This window comes from Psammomys obesus, unplaced genomic scaffold, assembly GCF_907164565.1.
Source record: "Psammomys obesus unplaced genomic scaffold, mPsaObe1.curated_primary_1811, whole genome shotgun sequence".
NCBI lineage: Eukaryota > Metazoa > Chordata > Mammalia > Rodentia > Muridae > Psammomys > Psammomys obesus.
The window spans coordinates 13889082-13909496 of record NW_026596143.1 but is presented as its reverse complement, the minus strand read 5'-3'; the positions used below and the strand labels follow the sequence as shown (position 1 = coordinate 13909496).

General features: G+C 43.3%; 1 protein-coding gene across 1 annotated transcript in view; it reads left to right on the top strand.

The window, feature by feature from the left end:
* The first annotated feature begins 1845 nt into the window (after positions 1 to 1845).
* Positions 1846 to 20415, top strand: part of Thsd1 (thrombospondin type 1 domain containing 1) — a 29770-nt gene continuing 11200 nt past the window's right edge. The window contains exons 1-3 of the mRNA XM_055593410.1: positions 1846 to 1903; positions 12375 to 12521; positions 16210 to 17169. Coding sequence (XP_055449385.1) covers positions 12464 to 12521; positions 16210 to 17169 — 1018 coding nt within the window. The 5' untranslated portion in view covers positions 1846 to 1903; positions 12375 to 12463. The remainder of the gene's footprint in view (positions 1904 to 12374; positions 12522 to 16209; positions 17170 to 20415) is intronic.

Sequence of the window (20415 nt, the reverse complement as noted above, 5' to 3'; positions counted from 1 at the left end):
TGATGTAGAGACCCCCACCCCCACCCCCACGTGCTTAGCCTGCTGTTTTATAGTACCCAGATCAGGGATGGTCCCACCCACAATGGGCTAGGCTCTCCCCCATCAACCACTAATTAAGAAAATGAGCTAGAAGGGGAGCGCAGTAACCCAGCACTCAGAGAGGCAGAGGCAGGCAGATCGCTGTGAGTTTGAGGCCAGCCTGATCTACAAAAGGAGTCCAGGACAGCCAGGGGTACACAGGAAAACCCTGTCTCAAAACAAAACAGAAAAGAAAAGAGAGAAAATGAACTACAGGCTTGCCTATAGCTTGATTTTTATGGAGACATTTCTTAAACTGAGGTTTCCTCTCAGACGTAAAACTAGCCAAAAGAGTCAGTTTGTCATGAACTATAATTAATATAAAAATGATGAAATATCTCAATAAAGCTAATTTTTAAATGCATGTAATATTTACATCTTACAACCAAAGAATAATTTTGTTGATGTTGTTGAGTGTACTTGGGAAGGTTAATACAGAGCAAGGTGCCTTGTATGTTTTACTGAATCCCTATAAAACTATTACATACCTGTTATAGTTGAGAAAAGGTGGGATTAAGCAGCCCAGGGATCCCTGGGGTCATCAAGCCTGGCTGTAAGACGACCTGCTGAGCTCTCCACTGGCTTGCATTTGAAAGGAGTCCTAAATTAAGCTGATGAGTGACTGACTATCAGAGTAAGTCTTCTTGATGGCAGTGAAAATGGACAACAGTCCAAGAACTTCTTTGTTCACTTGGCTAATTCTTAGAAAATCTTGAACTTTGATGGTATCTGATTGACTGTGCTGTCTCTCAAGATCAACTTTCTGCAAATGGCATATTTAAAACTTTCAAACATTGAGGTGGAAGTTATAAGCAAATCACACTTGCTATGCAAGAACGCCACTGCTGATCTGTATGGCCTCTCCCACTACCAACTTTCAAAAAGTTTCAGAAACAGAGTCTCATTTGGGTAGCCCAGGCTCACCAGATACTTGAAATTCTCCTGCCTCAGTTTTCCCAGTTGCTGGGATTACAGGCATGTGCACCACAACCAACTCTTAAGTCTCGTGGGTTTGGCGCACGCACAGTAAATTCATGCAGTTCGGTTCTAACATGCTTCACTCGTCCAGAGCTTTCTGGTACCTCTTGCTGGATGCCGGCCCTCTAGAAGACTGTGCTCTGATTGCTGTTCCCTTGTGTGGTTCCTTTCGTGTAAAAGAAAGTTCTTCCCTGGATGACAAGCACAGCTGTTAAACCAAGTGAAACGTATCTTCCAATTGTTTTAGGAAGATGACATTTGCAGAATAGTTTTTTTTTTTTTTAATGTTTGCTTTTAATTTAATTAACCAAGTTTGTTTCCGGACGAAGAAAAGGGAAAACGCACTTTACCTAATGTGCGTTCTTTCGAAAGTCCAGTGAAGTTTGGGGAAGCAAGTTTACGGATCACCAGTGCCACTGCAGTGGCTCTTGTGACCCTCCCTCCCTAAATAAAATGGCCCTGGGAGAGAAGTGAATGGTTGTCAAGTGTAAGGAGGCCGCTGGCTCACCCTTAAACCCGGGCGTCACTGTAGTTTATGTGCTGGGCGACCCTGCACCGGCTGCGACCACACCTCCTGGCAGGGCTTCTGGGCCCAGGGTTTCCTGCAGGTTTCCTGTAGGGTGGCTGGAGGGCAAGCTAGGGGCGGGCAGGAAAGGAAGATGCGCTGCCCAGAAGTGGGGGCGGGGCGGCCCCCCGCCCTCTGAGAGCCCGCCTGCCTCGGGGCGTGGCCCCAGGCCGGCTGGGAGGGTGCCCGGGCGGGCGTGCAGCCGCGGGACACGAGACGCTCGGCCGGTCGCCCGTCCCCGCTGAGGCTCCCCACTCCGCCTTGCCAGCCAGACCCGACCAGGTAAGAGCCCCGAAGCCCAGGGGAGCAGGGAGGACACCTGGCACGGTGTGGCCGAGTGACAGGACTCACTTTGGCAGGGGAGGAGTTCAGGTCGGGACCTTAGGAAACTCGTCGTTGCGACACAAGTTTGTGGCTTTTCAAAGGGAAATCTGTAGGGGATACTAGCAACAAGCGACACCTTCGGTAGCAAGTTCTAGGCCGGCTGATTGCCGCCGGCACGGGTGTGGACGCGTGAACTTGACCGGCCCCTTTGGAAAGTGAGTAGTTGGGGAGAGCACGGCTTCGCCTGGAAGCACCTCCCAGCCGTCGGGACAGAGAAAGCTGGTCCGCAAGCACAGCTTTGGGGTTGAGATTTCCCCGAACAAACATTATTCTTAGATACATACAGAGGCCGTGCTTGTAAGATCACTTCGCTTCTTTTATTCTTTTGTAATGTCCTGCGGACGTTAATTAATGTTCCTTTATTGGCGGCTGCGAAACGTTTGCTTAGCTGATTTTTGAAAAAACACGCCTTTAAGGGAAGATGATGCTGGTAGCCGCTGAGACGATACACACACACACACACACACACACACACACACACACACACACGCACGCACACACGCTTCTCTCTGCCTGCTCAGCCGGTGCCTTTACAGTTTATCTGTAAACCTTTGTGTGTTGCCTCTTAGCTCCTAAGGTTCAAACCCAGGGCTTCCCACATGCTAGGCAAGCATTCTACCACTGAGCTAAAAGCCTGTGAAGTATTTCAAACGTCTTGAAAATGTACCCAGCTTCTTCTTCTTCTTATTTTTTTTTTAAATAAGATTCTCACACCAAGCGTCCTACTGGGTAACTACTGAGGGAATTGGGAACATGACGGAAAAAAAAAATCAGTTAGCTCTCCCCCCCATTAGAGACACATTATGATTATTATCATAATGCATGCTATGATATACAGGTAGACTGGGTGCAGCTATAATTCCATCTCTCTCCAGCTCGAAACACTGATCATCACACAAGTCTGTGTTTAACCGTTCATCTTTGTGAGCAAGAAAATACAATCACAGAATCAGTTATGAGTTTAAAAAGGGTATGATCTTGAAGATGCAAGCCATCCGAGAAAGCTGAGATCATCTTTCCAGAGGTTGCTGCTAGCTGGGGGGGCGAGGGGGGGGGACTGCAGATGCCAGGGGCCATCATAGGACTCTCTCACCTAGTCCTCAATCCGCCATGTCCCCCCCATCCAAACAAATCTGTAGCTGGCTCCACTGAAACAGAATTTTCTTCTTGGTGTGTTGGGGAGGGAAAGGCGTCCAATCATCTGCATAATTAAACTGCAAACCCTGCTTCCCTTTCAGGAAATGCAGCGTTTCCTTTGTTCAGCTAGCTCTGACTGAACAAAAGCTAATAGAGACACACCAGTTTCCTTCCCACTGAGTGGTGCCTTATTCCAAACAGCCCTCTTGGTTCTGTCAATTCTGTCTTCTCATCAGAAGGTACGGAGTTCGAAAAGTTTTATGCATGGGCTAGAGACGCACCTCAGTGACACAGTGCTATCCTAGCACTGATGAGGCCACAAGGAAACAGTTATTAGCAGGGTGTGGTGATGCACACCTTTTGATCCCAGCGCTCTGGGAGGCAGAGGCAGCCTGGTCTACAGAGTGAGTCCAGGATAGCCAAGGTTATACCGAGAAATCCTGTCTCAAAAAACAAAACAGAACAAACAACAACAACAACAACAACAACAAAAAAAACCAATCAGTTATCTATGAACTACAAGGGACTTCAGGAAAACATATTCTGTGTTTAATAGAACGGTTTGCTAGATTCTAGTATGAAAAAGCTAGCCTTAAGCGATCCCAGGCTTATTCTGTAGTAGTCTAGTATGTCTATCAAAGTTAAGTATACCCTCCTACAATTCACTGGGAACCACAGGCCAGGAAGGCCTTCCTTTGCCCAACTAGGTGGTCTGGGAAGATTGCTGCATGAGTCAGCCATCCCCTGATGCCTATCGGCAACAAGTATTGGAAGACTGACAGGAGATGGTCATTTTACTTGTCTGTTTTCTCCTTAGACTACCCACACAAGGAAAGCAAGGTCACATGGAGTTCACGTTAAATAGTACTATACTGAGTATCTAGTTTTCTTTTTTTCTTTCTCGTTTTTTAAAAATCAAAAACATTTTCTCTTTTGTTGAATTTTTTTTTCATACAATGTATTCTGATTACAGTTTCCCCTCCCCCTACTCCTTTCAGTTTCTCCCCACCGAGCTTCCCATCCATATCCACATCCTTTCTCCTCTCCTTAGAAAATAGGCATCTAGGGAATAGTAATAAAATAAAATACAGCAAAATAAATCATAAACAAGTCAGAATATGACAAAATAACCAACCAACCAACAACAACAACAACAAAAAGAGCCAAAGAAAATGTTCAAGAAACACACATGGACAAAGAGACACACACATTCGCATACTCAAGAATCCTATCAAAATGCAAAACCAAAAGCCATAATATATATATGTAAAGGACCTGTAAGTTTAAAAAAAAGAAAGCCTTGACTTAACATTATGAAACAAAGAAATTCTGAAGATGCCATTGAGTTCCTTTCTTTCTTTTTTTTTTAAGAGTTATTTATTTTGTATACAATATTCTGCCTGCATGTACACCTGCACTCCAGAAGAGGGCACCAGATCTCATTATAGATGGTTGTAAGCCACCATCTGGTTGCTGGGAACTGAACTCAGGACCTCTGGAAGAGCAGCCAGTGCTCTTAACCTCTGAGCCACCTCTCCAGCTGAGTTCCTTTCTGCTGGTTATCTACTGCTAGAGTGAGTTGTTTCCCCAGTGAGACTCCCTTGGAGAAAACTAATTTTTCATTTGCAAGTGGCTAGCAATTGAAGAGCGTTTCTGGGTTAAGGATGGGGTGTGTGTCTACTTCCCCTCTCAGATCTAGGACCCCATTTGATGCAGTCCCGTGTAAGCCCTGTGCGTGCTGCCTCAGTCTCTGTGAGTTCATGCAAGCACCAGCCCTGTTGTGTCCAGAAGGCCTTAATTCCTTGATGACCCCATCCCTGCTGGTTTTATAGTCTTGCTATCTTATCTTTCTCAGTTCCCTGAGCCCTGAGGAGAGGGATTTGATGGAGGCATCCCATTTAAGGCTGAGTTCTTCAAGGTCTCTCGGTTTTTGCACACTGTCCATTTGTGAGTCTCTATTTTAATTCTCTGATGGGAGTGAGAGAGGCCCTGCTCTGTGGGTATAGCAATGTTTCATTAGGAGTCATTTTATTGCAATGTTCCTTTAACAGAATAATAGGTTTTCCCGAGGACTCATGATCTCTCTAGTCTTAGGTTCTTGGTCACTTTAGCAGTGCCTCGTGCGGGGTTTCATGTCATAGAGGGGCACAGTCCCTCCCAACACCGGACACTCTAGTCAGTAGGGATGAAGCTTCTAGCTAGGCACCCATTTCAGTTCTCCATGCCCGATGACCTATGGAAGTTGTGTCTTCAGCAATAGGGCTTTACCGTCAGGTTATGGAGAGCAACCAATATCTTTGATAATAGCCTGTGGTGTTTGAGGGACTCCACAGGACTCCTGTGGCCAACAGCTCAGCAAAATGTAACCCATGCTTGGCATTGGAGGTTTTTACTTGGTGACATGTCTAGCTGGACATTGTCTTACCCCCTACATTTAAACCTCCTAGTTTAATCTTTATCTCTTTATAATTCTATATTCTACTTCCCATTTCTTGGACGATCACCTCCTCTTCCTTAGTCCCTTATTACCTATATAAGCTTGTAGTTATTCTAATTGAAACACATATCCCTAAAGCTTAAAAACCACATGCATATATAAGAGAAAACATGGACTACTTGTCTTTTGGGGTCTTTGCTATCTTACTCCGGATGATCATTTCTAGCTCCATCCATTTACCTGAAAATTTCATTTTACCTGAAAACTGATCTGCTCATTGGTTGGTAGATATCTAGACTGTTTCTAATTTCTGGCTGTTACGAATAAAGCAGCAGTGAGCGTGGATGAGCAAGTAGCTTGGTAGTAAGACGCAGGGCCCTGTCTTGGTTTGGGTTACGGTTGCTGTGATAAAACACCATGATCAAAAGCAAGTTGGGAAAGAAAGGATTTATATGAGTTATGCTTCCACATCATAATCCATCGCTGAAGGAAGTCAGGGCAGGAACTCAAACAGGGCAGGGACATGGAGGCAGGAGCTGATGCAGAGGCCATTCAGGAGTGCTGCTCACTGGCTTGCTCCTCATGGCTTGCTCAGCCTGCTTTCTTACAGAACCCAGAACCACCAGCTCAGGGATGGCACAACTCACAATGGGTTGCGCCCTCCCCCATCAGTCACTAATACCCTAAGGCTGGATTTTATAGAGGTATATTTTTTCCTATCGAGATTCCCTCCTTCAAGATGACTCTAGCTTGTATCAAGTTGACATAAAACTAGCCAGCACAAGTCCTTTGGCTATATGCCCAAGAGTGGGATAGCTGGATCTTGTGTTGATCAATTTTTAGCTTTTTGAGGATCCTTCACACTGATTTCAATAGTGACTGTACCAGTTTACACTCCCACCAGCAATGAGTGAGTGTTCCCCTTTCCCGGAATGCTTGCCAGCATTTGCTGTCATTTGTTTTATTAATCTTGGCTACTCTGACTGGGGTGAGATGCAATCTCAAAGTAGTTTTAATTTGCATTCCTTGGTGGCTAAGGATGTTGAACATTTTAAGAAGCATTTTTGAGCCATTTGTGTTTCACCTTTAGAGAACTTTTTGTTTAGTCCTATGCCTCATTTTTAATTGTATTCTTGGTTTTCTTCATGTTCAGTCTTTGAGTCCTTTGACTATTCTAGACACTAACCATCTGTAAGAAGTATAATTTGTAAAGATTGCTCCACTTTCTGTAGTTCACTGCTTGGCTCAAACGATGCTGTTTAGGATCTTTTTGATCACTTATTAATTGTTGGTCTCTGATGTTGACAACAAAGCCAAAAATACACACTGGAAATAAAAAAAGACAGAATCTTCCACAAACAGTGCTGGTTAAACTAGGTGGTTTGCATGCTGAAGAATGCAAACACACCCACATCTATCATCTTCCACAAAGCTCAACTTCAAATGGATCAAAGACCTCAACATAAGGCCCAAAATCCTGGGTCTGAAAGAAACTAAAGCGGGGAATGGTCTTGAACTCATTGACACGGGAAGGAACTTCTGGACAGGACAATGGTAGCACAGGCACTAAGACCAACAATTAATAAATGAGACGTCAGAACCTGGAAAGCTCCAATATGGTAAAGGACACCATCATTTGAGCAGAGCAGCAGCCTACAGGAGGAGAAAAAAATCCTTACATCTAAAGAGGATTAACATCTAAAATGAGATAAACAACCAAATGTAAAAAAATGAGGTATAGAACCAACCCAGACTTCTCAAAAGATGAAACACAGTGACTGAGAAATAGTTTTTTTAAATGGTCAGCATCCTTCGCCATCAGGTTGCTCTTCCTCAAGACCACTTGCTCATCCATGTCCGTTGCTGCTCTATGCATAAGAGCCAGGAATTGGAAACAGTTCTAGATCTCCATCCACTGATGATTACATGATAAAAAATGTGGAACATTTAAACAATGGAATAGTATTGATCTGTTAAAATGTGTAATTATTCAAAGGTAAATGGATGGACCTAGAAAAAAATCATCCTGAGTGAGGCAATCCAGACCTAAAAAGACAAATATTGTATGTTTTCTTTTATATGGAGATACTTGCTTGTAAGCCTTTAAAATGTGTTCAGTAATATAAATGACTTCAGAGGTTAGGTAACTTGTAAGAAACCAGGAGGGAAGAGACAACCTCCTCAGAAAGAGGAAGTAGAAGATATTTCTGGAGAAATAAAGGGAAAACTAGAATAAGAAGATTAAATTTGGAGTGGGGTGGGCGAGGAGGGTAAAAGAGGAAATATGTGGAGGGACAGCTAAGAGTAAATCACCTGAAAAAATGATATGGAAACCTAATACCATAGAAGCTTCCCAAATATTCATATCTAAGAGGAATCTAAAAGGAGGCACCAAATAATGGGAGGAGACCATGCCCCAAATAGACAGCTCATGCCACCAAGTAAAACCTCAAGCACCAGGAGTGGCTTAAAAGTTGCTGGCTGGGCTAGAGAGCTGGCTCAGTGATTAAGAGCACTGTCTGCTTTTCCTAGAGGTCCTGAGTTCAATACCCAGCAACTACATGGTGGCTCAGAACCATCTTTAATGAGATCTGGTGCCCTCTTCTGGCCTGTAGGCATGCATGCAGGCAGAACCCTGTATACATAAAAAATAAACCTTAAAAAAAAAATCTTGTTGGCCAACACAAAATAAACCCAACGGCATTTTTGTGGACTTTCATTTTGTTTTGTTATTTTTTTTTTGTCTTATTGGTCTTTTGTGTGTTTTTTTTGTTGTTGTTGTTTTTTTGTTTTGTTTTTGAAAGAGAAAAATAAAAAGAACATAATGATGAGTGGGCAAGGAGGATCTGGGAGGAGTTGGGGGAGTAAAAACATGATCAGAATATTGTATGACAAAAATATATATATATATATGAGAAAAATATATATATATATGAGAAAAAATGTTGGTCCTGTTCAGACAGTCCTTTCTTTGCCAGTGAGTTCAAGACTATTCCCCACCTCTGCTTCTGTCAGATTCAGATATATGGTCTTGTGTTAAGGTTCTTGATCCATTTTGATTTAAATTTTTGTTAAAGTAATAGCTATGGGTCTACATGCAGCTGTCCCTCTGACCAGCACCACTTGGTGAAGATGCTATTTTTTTTTCCCCAGTGTGTGCACTTCTAGCTTCTTTATCAAAACTTAGGTGTCCATAGGTGTGTGGGCTTATGTCCGGGTCTTCTAGTTAATTCGTTGACCAACATGTCTATTTCTATGCAAATAACATGCTGATTATTATTACTACAGTTTATTAATAGAACTTGGATCAGGAATGGTTATATTTTCAGCAGTTCTTATTATTTAAGGTTGTTTTAGCTATCCTGGTGTTTGTGTTTCCACATGAGGTTTAAGTTGGGTTTTTTTTGTTTTTTTGTTTTTTTCAATTTTTGTGAGGAATTGTGTTGGAGTTTTGATGAGGTTTGCACTGAATCTGTAGGTTGCTTTTAGTAAGATGGCCATTTTCACTACATTAACACTACCATGAGCATGGAAGATCTTTTCATCTTCTGATATCTTCAGTTTATTCCTTCAATGTCTTAAAGTTGCTTGGTTAGAGTTATCCCAGAATATTTTATTTAAGAGAGGGGGCTACTGTGAAAGGTATTGTTTCCCATAGATAGATAAATAGATGTAGTATATATGTGCTGGCTAGTTTTATGTTACCTCTACACAAGCTAGAGTTATCCGAAAGGAAGGAGCATCAGTTGAGAATAATGCCTCCATAAGATCCAGCTGTAGAGCATTTTTTAAACTAGTGATTGGTGGAAGAGGGCCCAGACAATTATGGGTGAGGCCATCCCTGGGCGCCTAGTGGAACAATGATGAGGAGCAAGCCAGTAAGCAGGACCCCTCCATGGCCTCCATCAGCTTCTGCCTCCAGGTTCCTGCTCTTTGAGTCCTGCCCCAAGAGTCCTGCCTTCCTTTGCTGATGAGCTATGATGTCGAAATGTAAGGCAAATAAAGCCCTTCCTCCCCAGCTTTCTTTTGATCATGGCGAGGTTTTTCAAAACAGGGTTTCTCTGTGTGGCCTTGGCTGTCATGGAATCGCTTTGTAAACCAGGCTGGCCTCAAACTCACAGAGATCTGCCTGACCCTTCTTCCCCAAGTGCTGGAATTACAGGTGTGTGCCACCTCGGCCGGCTTGTAAGTAAATTTTGTGTCCTATTACTGTTCTGAATGTGTTTAGCAGCTGTAGAATTTTCTGGTGGAATCTTTTGGATATTTTACTTACAGAACCAAACAAAATAAAGACACTTTGATTTCTTCCTTTCCTATTTGTATTCTCTTGAGATCCTTCGGTTGTCTTATTGCTCCAGCTAAGACTTCAAGTACAATATTAAACAGGAATGGAAAGAGTGGACAGCTTTGTCTTTTTTTTTTTTTTTCCTTCTGATTTTGTGGAAATGTTTTGTGTTTTTTTTTCCATTTAGTTAGATGGTAGCTATGGGGTTATGATACTTTGCCTTTGTTATGCTGAGGTATGTCTTGTATTCCCTAGATTATCCAGACCATTTATCATGAAGGGATGTTGGATTTTGTCAGAGGCCTTTTCTGCATCAAATGACATGCCCACGTGGTTTTTGTCTTTCAGTCTGTTTGGACTGGAGATATTCTGTGATTTTGTAAAAAAATATAGATTTTTCTGTGCCTTTCATCTGGTTTCTTGTTGTTTTTCTGTACTTATTATTTGTAGATTTGTCCTATTCATAGTATCCTACATTTCATGGACATTTTGTGCCTAGAGTTTTTTAGATTTAACTTTTTTTTTTTTGACTGAGCTATCCATTTCTTCTACCTTGTCTTCAAGCTCTAAATTTTCCTTTCTTTGACTTTTGCTCTGTTAGTGAGGTTTAACTTTGTGCTTTTTGTTTGCTTTCTTGAGTATACTTTAAGTTTTATTTCATTTTGGGTATTCTATTTCTTTGCTAAATTCTACTTTTATGTCTTTAATTGTTCATTCAACTGTTTGTGTTTTCATGAAGGCATTTACTTATATCTTCTTATGATACTTGAACATGCTCATAATTGCTATTTTGAAGTCCTTGTCTTCCAGCTAAATTTCTTTTCTCAGGGCCTACTGTAGTAGGGTTCCTGGCATCTGGGGGTGCTGTTGTCTTGGCTGCTTGCATGTTTCCCGTTGTAGATATCTGATCTCGCCCTTTTGGATGATGTTCCGCTCTTCGGTTGCAGTTGCACCAATCTGGGTCCTCATCTAGTGGGACCTCATCTAGTTGTGGGGTCCTTGAGTCCCACCACGTGTGGCAGGTATGGGTCCCAGCTTCTAAAGGAAAGAGATGGGCTTGGAGGAATGGATGAAAGGAGTGGCAGGAAAGAGTGAGGGGTGTACAGCAGGAGAATCCCATGGGCATGGAACAGGCTGGGAGGTGGGGCCCAGGCTGGTATGTAGTGACAGGCCTAAGAGCACTCTGTATGGAAAAAGCAGATCATAGGCCACTTGGATCCCAGACGACTGTCTTGAGTATCCGTTGGTATAATATTCTTTTGGAATGTATACACTTTACCCTTGTTCATTCAAATGCTGGTTTCTCTCCCCCTACTCTCTGGTTTCAATCCAGACATTGCATTGTGATACTTATTCTAAGCATCACCTCTCTCAACTTTGTGTAAACATGCCAAAATAAACAACCAGCCACAATGTTGAGCAATAGAAAGGAAGCAGGAAAAGAGGGAGGAGCCAGAGGACAGGAAGGTGGGAGGTGGAGGAGGGCTGGGAGAACAGAGGCAGGAGGAGAGATCTTGGAACAACGTGGAGAGATGGACTGGACCTAATATATCACTAAAAGCAAATATAATATGGGAAATATAAATATTAGGAACTAAAGGGCTTGGAGGTTTAGGATGGAGTAACTGTTGCCCAGCATTGTGTTCTAGGTTAATTAAATAAATCCCAGTCTCTGTGTGGTGATTCGGTTATACAGCTGTTTAGGATTAACAGCAGCTTTAATAAAAGATAAACCAATAGTAAAAATTAATAGTCAGCTACAACAACTATCTTTTCTTTTTTTAAAATTAAACTGAGTGTAAATTAGACTGATAGTCGGTCTCAGAAAAGACCCCTGGGCCCAGATTTCTTGGTTCTGCTGCTGTCCTTGTGGACTGAGTATCTTTTCAGAGGAACTCATCATTTGGGCATAGCTCCTAAGAATCAAGAAAGAAAGCAACCAGATAAACATACCAACTTGCAATCAAATATTAATAATCCATTTGTGAGAGCCATGTTCAGAGGATTTGTGTATACATAGTACAGTACTAAATGAAAAATTGGAGACTTTTATTAAATTGATCAGTGTGAAATGCTAAACATATAAGCAGTGTAAAAGTATGTTACCCAGATTAGCTATTGGCTTTGTGACAATTAAACAAATAACACACCCTCTCCACTAAAGGATATGCTACAAAGGTGTAAGATGTTTTGTAGGATAATCTTGGCATTGAGTACGCCTGAATGTTCTAGACTAGGTAATTATAGGCTTTTGCTCCAGGGAAAGTTAATGCCTTCTCTGCCTTTCCTTTAATGCTGCCTAGAAAGTTTGACTTCTTAGAAGAATGAGTTTTCCATTAAAAAAAAAATCATCATTATCATCGTCATCATTATCATTTATGGATGTTGTCAACCATAGCCATCTATCCAGTCCCTGGCTTTGTGGTTTTGTGAACAAATGCCATTTGTGGTTTTTATGGTTCTATTGATCATGTTAAACAGAGTCTTCAATTTTGAGTTTCTAATTTCAGGTGCTTTTGGAAAAAAAGAAAAAGAGCCAACCATTTTGATGTGAGAAAGGACATGAGGAGACTAAAGGCCTGGGATTTTACTGATCAGAATGAAACCAATGCTGAAAGACTTTTCAAATCTCTTGCTGGTGGTGCTCTGTGACTATGGTGAGTGTGGTGAGCATGCATCGAGCCGTTGGTCTCAATGGGAGACACATGCACTGGCGTTAGTGATCCTGCGTGGGAGAGGCAGAGGGGCCCATCTGAACTCCCCTGAAGCCATAGCCTTGGCACCCTGGCCTCTCTGGAAGTACTGTACTCTGGGGGATTTTGCCCGGTTGATTCCAATTTCTATTTAAATGTATTTTTAACTCTTAAAAAAAACCCTCACTACTATTAAACGGAAACAAGCATATTACACGTTGCTTTACCTCTCTTCTTTCTTCTGAGACAGAGTCTTAATTAATGTGATGTCTATGGTTCCAGGTCACTGGATTAAAGCTGCATGCCACCAGGCCTCTCAAAAAAAAGCTAATTTCTTAAGGGTTTGTTTGTTTGTTTGTTTGTTTGTTTTGATAGATGAAATCCTATCACTACGGGTTACCCACCTGTGTGTATATACACATGCTTTTACGAATATACCAGTTGCTTTAAATTCTGTGATAAGTGGGAGAGAAGAAAATGAAAGAACAGAAGAAACAAACAAAACAGAACACTTGAGTAGTATTAGGATGTGGAAGGACCAGACTGTAGTTTTTAGAATGAGACTGTCTCCTCAGCCCTACGAACAGGAATTCTGGGGCATAATAGCAAAGTTCTTCCTTAAATGCTTCTGCATCTGCTCCCACCGGGACCCGTCCATTGCTTCTCTGGATGTGTATGTTGCTTTCATAAATTGGCTCCCATTGAATCTGAATCTGATCAGCCTCATTGACAATCTCTGTCATTTAAAATAGACTCTGGATCACTGGGCACGATGCATGCATTGTGCATGGCTATAGAGGCAGGAGGATTGCTACAAAAAAAAACCCTAGCTCAAAACAAAACAAACAAAACAGCCCACTCTTGTTAGTTAACTGTGTTGATTAGTTTTGTGTCATCATGACGACACAAGCTTGAGTCATTTGGAAGGAGGGACTCTGAAATGAGAAAATGCCTCCGTAAGACTGGCCTATAGGCAAGTCTGTAGATCATTTTTCCTGATTAATGATGAATGTGGGAAGGTCCAGCCCACTGTGGGTGGTGCCAGCCCTGGGCAGGTGGTCTTGAGTTATACAAGAATGCAGGCTGAGCAAGCCATGAGGAGCAAACCAGTAAGCAACAACCCTCCCTGGCCTCTGCTTCAGTTCCTGCCTCCAGGTTCCTGCCCTGACTTCACTCAGTGATAGAGCATGACGTTCCTGTTACTTAAGAAATGTTCATGCTATTACGGATGACCGATGAAGAATAAGCAAATAACATCTCCCATCCACCCGTGATGGATAAAATAAAACATCATTTCCTTCTCACCCCAGCAGAGAACACTGGTTCTTTTACTGGTAAAACTTCCTAAGTACTCATCTTGAATATCAGACAATAATAACTTTGAAGAGAAGTTAAGCATCTAACATTTTAAATAATCTAGAGCAGTTTGTATTGCCATTTAAATCAAATGTTCTCAAACTGTTGTATATCTATCCCCCCAAATATCTAAACACCAGAATAAGTTTTTCAGTTATAAGCTGAAATAAACTCTTTCCTCCCCAAATTGGTTTGGTCATGGTGTTTTATGACAGCAATAGAAACTCTAACTAGGACATTAACAAAGTGACATGTGCCCCTTTATTTTAAGATGCACTAGAGAACCACCCTGTCCATTTCAAATTTAAATTAAAATGACTTTAGTGGGGCTGGAGAGATGGTCCAGCAGTGAATAGCAAGTAAGAAGACTCCGGTCACATTCCCAGCATCCATGTTAGGCGCTGTGCAGCACCTGGAACTGCAGCTCCAGGGGAATCCAGTGTGCCTGGCCTTTTTGGCATCTGTGTGTACATACATACATTCTCTGTCTGTCTGTCTGTCTGTCTGTCTCTCTCTCTCTCTCTCTCTCTCACACACACACACACACACACTTAAAATTTTTTGAGACATGTGCAGTGGTGCTTATCTTTAATCCCAGCACTCAGGGAGGCAGAGGCAGGCAAATCTCTGTGAGTTTGAGGCCAGACTGGTCTACAAAGTGAGTCTAGGACAGCCAAGGATATACAGAGAAGCCTAGTCACCCTCCCCCAAGTTTTTTTCTTTTTTTTATTTAATTTAATTTTATTAATTACACTTTATTTACTTTGTATCCCCCCATAAGTCCCTCCCTCCTCCCTCCCTGTCCTACCCTCCCTCTCCCTTCTTCACGCATGCCTCTCCCCAAGTCCACTGATTGGGGAGGTCCTCCTCTCCTTCATTCTGATCTTAGTCTATCATATCACATCAGGAGTGGCTGCATTGTTATCTTCTGTGGCCTGATAAGGCTGCTCCCCCCTCAGGGGGAGGTGATCAAAGAGCAGGCCAATCAGTTCATGTCAGAGGCAGTCCCTCTTCCCATTACTATGGAACCCACTTGGACACTAAACTGCCATGGGCTACATCTGTGCAGGGGTTCTAGGTTATCTCCATGCCTGGTACTTGGAGTATGAGTCTCTGGGAAGTTCCCTGTGTTCAAATTTTCTGGTTCTGTTGCTCTCCTTGTGGGGTTCCTGTCCTCTCCAGATCTTACTATTTCCCACTTCGTACATAAGATTCCATGCACTCTGCCCAACAGTTGGCCATAATCCCCCAAGTTTTTTTTTTAAAATCTTTTAATTTACTTTTGTCTTTTAATTCCTTGTTTAGCCTGTGATAATTGAAGGCATCTCATTGGCCACTAGTACATGCCTCCCTCAACTCACATTGATTAAGTATAGATAAGGGGAGTTTAGGAATGGTAAGTGTGAACAAAAAATGCATGAACCCCTCTAGGCATGCACAATATGATATGTATATAGTACATGTGGATGGCTATATGCAGTAAGAATAATAAATTTTTAATCATACAACATTTTTTTCCAGAGCAGAAAGTGGTCTTGTAGGTTCTTTCATTATAGAAGAATGCCTTACCCAGCCATGGGCCCACTGATTGTTGCCTTGCCAAATTCTGCCTGCTTTGATATGTATTTGGATCCAGTTCAGAAAAGAAACAAAGATTCTTATGTGTCTGCATTCTTTGTACCCCTTTCAGCTGCTCGGCTGGGTCCCTTTTTAAAAGATATGGTTGATCATAACTGAATGGTACTTGGGAAATTAGTAGTCATCCCTTCCATCGATGCCAGTGCCCGTTGCTGTAATGTCATTAAAGTTGCCAAGGACTTGCCTAGTTATTTCAGAAATGTTCATGGTCTTATGGGTGACCAGTGAAGAATAAGTACATAATTTTCATCCACCTGAAAATTCCCTCCTCACCCACAGGGAGAACACTAGTTCTTTTACTGGTAAAGATTTCTAAATGCCTATCTTGAATATTGGACAGCAGTTACTTTGAAGAGAAGTTCAGTATCTTACATTTTAAATAAGTTTGTATTGTGCCACTTAAGTCGAACATTCTCTAACTGTTGTCTATCTATTTCCCTCAAATAATTAAACACCAGAAAATGATTAAAGTAAGAAATGAGCGGCACTGAATTTTAAGCCCCCCCAAATTGTGAGTTTTTTATTCTATCTCTACGTTCTACGACATCCTTGGCTTGGTTCCCCGCTCTCTAGTGTCTAAGAAGCTGTTTTCCTTGCATCATCAATAGTCCTACTCAAATGCACCCTCTTAAACCCAATTCTGACCATTTCTTTTCAGTCCTCGGAGAAGCTGACTACCTCGTCTTGACAGAGCCAGTCCATGTTGCCCTGAGTGACCGAACAGTGTCAGTGGGATTTCACTATCTTGGTGACGTTGGCGGGACACCGAGGAACGTGTCTGTCATGTTGTGGGAAGCCGGTACCAATCGGACTCTTACCACTAAGTACCTCCTGACCAACCAGTCCCAGGGAACACTCCAGTTTGAATGCTTCTACTTCAAGGAGGCTGGTGACTACTGGTTTGTCATGATCCCAGAAGCGACAAACAATAGCACGCAAGTTCCCCGCTGGGACAGAAGTGCTTTTCTGAAGGTGGAGTGGCCCGTCTTTCACATCGATTTGAACAGGACAGCCGAGGCAGGAGAAGGCACCTTCCAGGTGGGCCTTTTTACCACACAGCCGCTCTGCCTGTTTCCTGCGGACAAGCCGGACATGCTGGTGGATGTTATTTTCACCGACCGTCTTCCTGAGGCGAAGACGAGTTTGGAACAGCCGATGGAGATCAGAGCCAGCAAAAGGACAAAACTCACTCCTGCCCAGTGGGTTGAGTTTGGCTGTGCACCCATCGGGGTGGAAGCCTATGTCACGGTGGTGCTGAAGCTGCTGGGCCAAGATGCGGTCGTTGCTTCCACGGGACCAATTGACCTGGCCCAAAAATTCGGATACAAATTGATGATGGCGCCGGAAGTCATGTGTGAGTCTGTGGTGGAGGTGATGGTACTGCCACCTCCTTGTGTCTTTGTCCAGGGAGTGCTTGCCGTTTACAAAGAAGCCCCCAGACGCCCGGAGGAGAGGACTTTGCAGCTGGCTGAGAACAGCCTGCCCCTGGGAGAGAGGAGAACAGTATTTAACTGCACCTTGTTTGATGTGGGGAAGAACAAATACTGCTTTAACTTTGGAATTTTGAGGAAAGGCCGTTTTTCTGCAACGGAGTGCATGCTAATTCAGAGAAATATAGGTTGGTATTGAGATTTCTCAGCATTTATAAAAATCAAGTCAGTGCCTTCATGTAATCAACATCGATAGGATCTAGGTGAACCATGGTGTTTGCGATTTGTTCATTCTCCAGGCAGTACCAATTAGCGTTGTTGTCTTTCTCTGAAAAATGAAGAGCGTATTCATCCTTCAGTTTCTGTGGGAGATTGGCTATTGATTTTCAACATTGCATACTATTCATACAAAACCTACAGGCCGCTTCCTGTAAGCCCCAAGGCATCTCTAGGTTACTTGTAAAGCATTACAATGTCATCCTGGGTAAGTAGTTGGTATTCCACATTGCTTCTGGGACAGTGCCAAGAACAGAGTCTGGACGCATTCAGGACAGATGCAGTATTTTTCCTGAATGCTTTCCGTCCATAGTCAGTTGAGTATGGGTGTGGCTTATGGGTGTAGCACTTGTTGGAGGCTGCGGCACCATACGACTAGCCTGGCAATCAGATTCACATAACCTCTCTAGGTTTTCTCTTTCCCCCCAAAACCATTAACCATCAGTAGCTCTTCAGCTGGTGATGGAGGCTCATGAGCCCCTCTCTTGCTCGACTTAACATTATGAGGCAAAGAACCTCCAAGGAAGCTTTTGAGTTCATTTTGTATTGTCCATCTACTGCTGGCCATGGGGCCTTCCCTGAAGAGCGGTTTGTTTCCCCAGTGAGACGCCCTTGGAGAAAACGGAATTCTTCATTTGCAAGTGGTTATCAGCTGGAGAGAGCTTCTGGGTTAGGGCGGAGCATGTGACCACGTCTCCTTTGAGCTCTCGGACCCCCATCTGGTGTAGATCCTTGCGGGCCCTGTGCGTGTGCTGCTTCAGTCTCTGTGGGTTCTTATGGGCACCTGTCCTACTGTGTTCACTGATCCCCTCTGGCTCTTACAGTCTTTCCATCTTATCTTCTGCAAACTCCCTAGCTTTATGGGGAGGGGTTTGATGGGGACATCCCATTTGGGGCTGAGTGTTCCAAGGCCTCTCATTCTCTGCCTATTGTCTGGCTGTGGGTCTCTGTGTTTGTTCCCATCTGCTGCAGGAGGAAGCTTCTCTGATGATGGCTGTGCAAGCCGTGAGTCTAGCGGAATGCTGTACTCGTTTTATTGCTACAATCCTTCTTTCCTCCTAGGCCCCCGGACTGTCTGGTCTCAGGTTCTTCCTTACCCGCACAGTGTAAGGTGTGGCTTCCATCTCATGGGGTGGGCCTTAGATCAAAGAAGACATTGGTTGGGTGCTCCCAGGACCTTTGTGCCGCTGTCGCACTAGCGTATCTTGCAGTCGGATCACCATGGCAGATCGAAGCTTTTGTAGCTGTGTCGATGTTTCCCTTTCTCCTTTGGTAATGTGCAGGGTACCTTCCAGCACCATGAACACTAGTCTACAGGGGTGGAGACCTGGGGAGGTGTAAGCACAGGGAGCTCTGGGGCTTGCTTGCCAACCAGTCTAGGCTCATGGAGAGGTCCCAGGATCTGGTGAGAAATCATGTCTCAGACAAAAACAAGCTGGGTGGCTCCTGAGAAATGACTCCCAGGTTTTCACATGGATGCTGGGGACAGGTCCTCCTGTAGCCACCCTTTACCCAAAATTCTCCCTGGCCTCCTCACTGCAACTCTTCTGTTAGTCACTGAATCTCTTGTTAGTCCTTTTTTTAAAGGAATAGTGTATTAATGTCTGCCTCCTCTTTTAAATATGTCTTAGGACCCTAGGATACATGTTGGATGTTGCGAAAACAGGACTTATGGTCTTTACACGATTAATTTGTCCCCAAGGGACTTGTGTTCTTTGTCCCTGGTACTGTTCTAAATGCTTTTTGTGACTATTAACCTGTTTGGGCCTTATAATCCTGGAGCTTAGGCCCGCTGTGTTGCGAGCTTTGTAGATGAGGAAGTGAAGGCACAGAAAAGCAAAGCAATTCACTCAGGCTGTGTGAGTGAGGCGTCAGAGCTCACAGCCAGTAGACTGCAAACTGAGGCTATCTCTCAGCCGCAGTGCATTTGCCCTGGGTTCTATTCTCAGCACCACAGAACAAGCGAAACCCAGAGGTTAAACCCAGACCCGCCTGACAGTAGCTTTTACCACTATTCTGTCGCCACCTTCCATATTGTCGATTCCTGCGTAAGACAATAAAATGCTTTTCTCTTGGGAAAGATCCTGCTATTTTTTTTCCCCACAGTTATCCTGTACTATGCAGCCTCTTCGAAAGAACTGTAGCTGTTTATCTGTCCAACAACCAGGGATGCGCAGGATTTGTTCAACAGACATGAGCCTTGCTCTGCGCAAAGAAAATCCAGCTGCTTTCCCAGGTGTCCGTGACTCTCACTCTCGCCTGGGGGATTTCTTCTCAGCGCGTTTTGTTTAGTGACCTTGGTCTCTGGAGCACAGTGTCTTATAAACGTCAGTGTTTCCTTAGCTGTGTCCTTCAAATCGTCTCAGAGACAGAAACAGTTTTTTCTTCTCACCTTCCAGACAAGTTCTGTTCATTCAGAATTGTCATCTCTTGTGGTGGCTGGAAGGGCATTTTACCTGGGCCGAAGAAGCTTCTTTTAAAGTGTGCTTGTATCTATGGACATCTAAAGAGGACCAAATAAAATAACCTTTCATCCACGAAGAACAACTATTTGGAATAGTGGTCATTTTGCTCTTCAGCTGTGATGTGTGGGACCATAGATGTCTAATGAATTCCTACTAGAGTATTTTATTCAAATTTGTTTATTATCTTAAGGGCTCTGAAGCTTACGGTGTTTAAATATTTTTCCCATGTAAATTCAATCATTGCTTTAATCCAGCTGAGGTAATTCCCACTTAGTTATTTTGATTTAAAAAAAATCATTTAAATGGTTGCTTTTTGTTGTTCTTTGGGCCATGGTTTTACTTCCAAGGGGGAACAGCACAGCGTCTGCACGGTGGATGTGCATGTGTGTGTATGTGTGAGCGCTGGCCTTTTTGATGAGAAGGTGCCTCCTTCCAGCATCTTCCTCTAATGCTCTCCACCTTCTTTCTCTTGCTATTTTTTGAACTAGGGTCTCTTCCTGAGCTGAAACTCTGATTCAGCTGGGCTGGCTAACCAGGTCCCTGGGGTTTTCCTGTGTTCACTAGTGTCAGAGTTAGAACTTCAGGCACAAGTGGCCAAGGATGGATTTGGATTCAGGCTTACTTGCTTTCACAACAAAAGTTCTCACCCAATAAGCCATCTCCTAAGCCCCGAACACATTATTTTTAAATGAG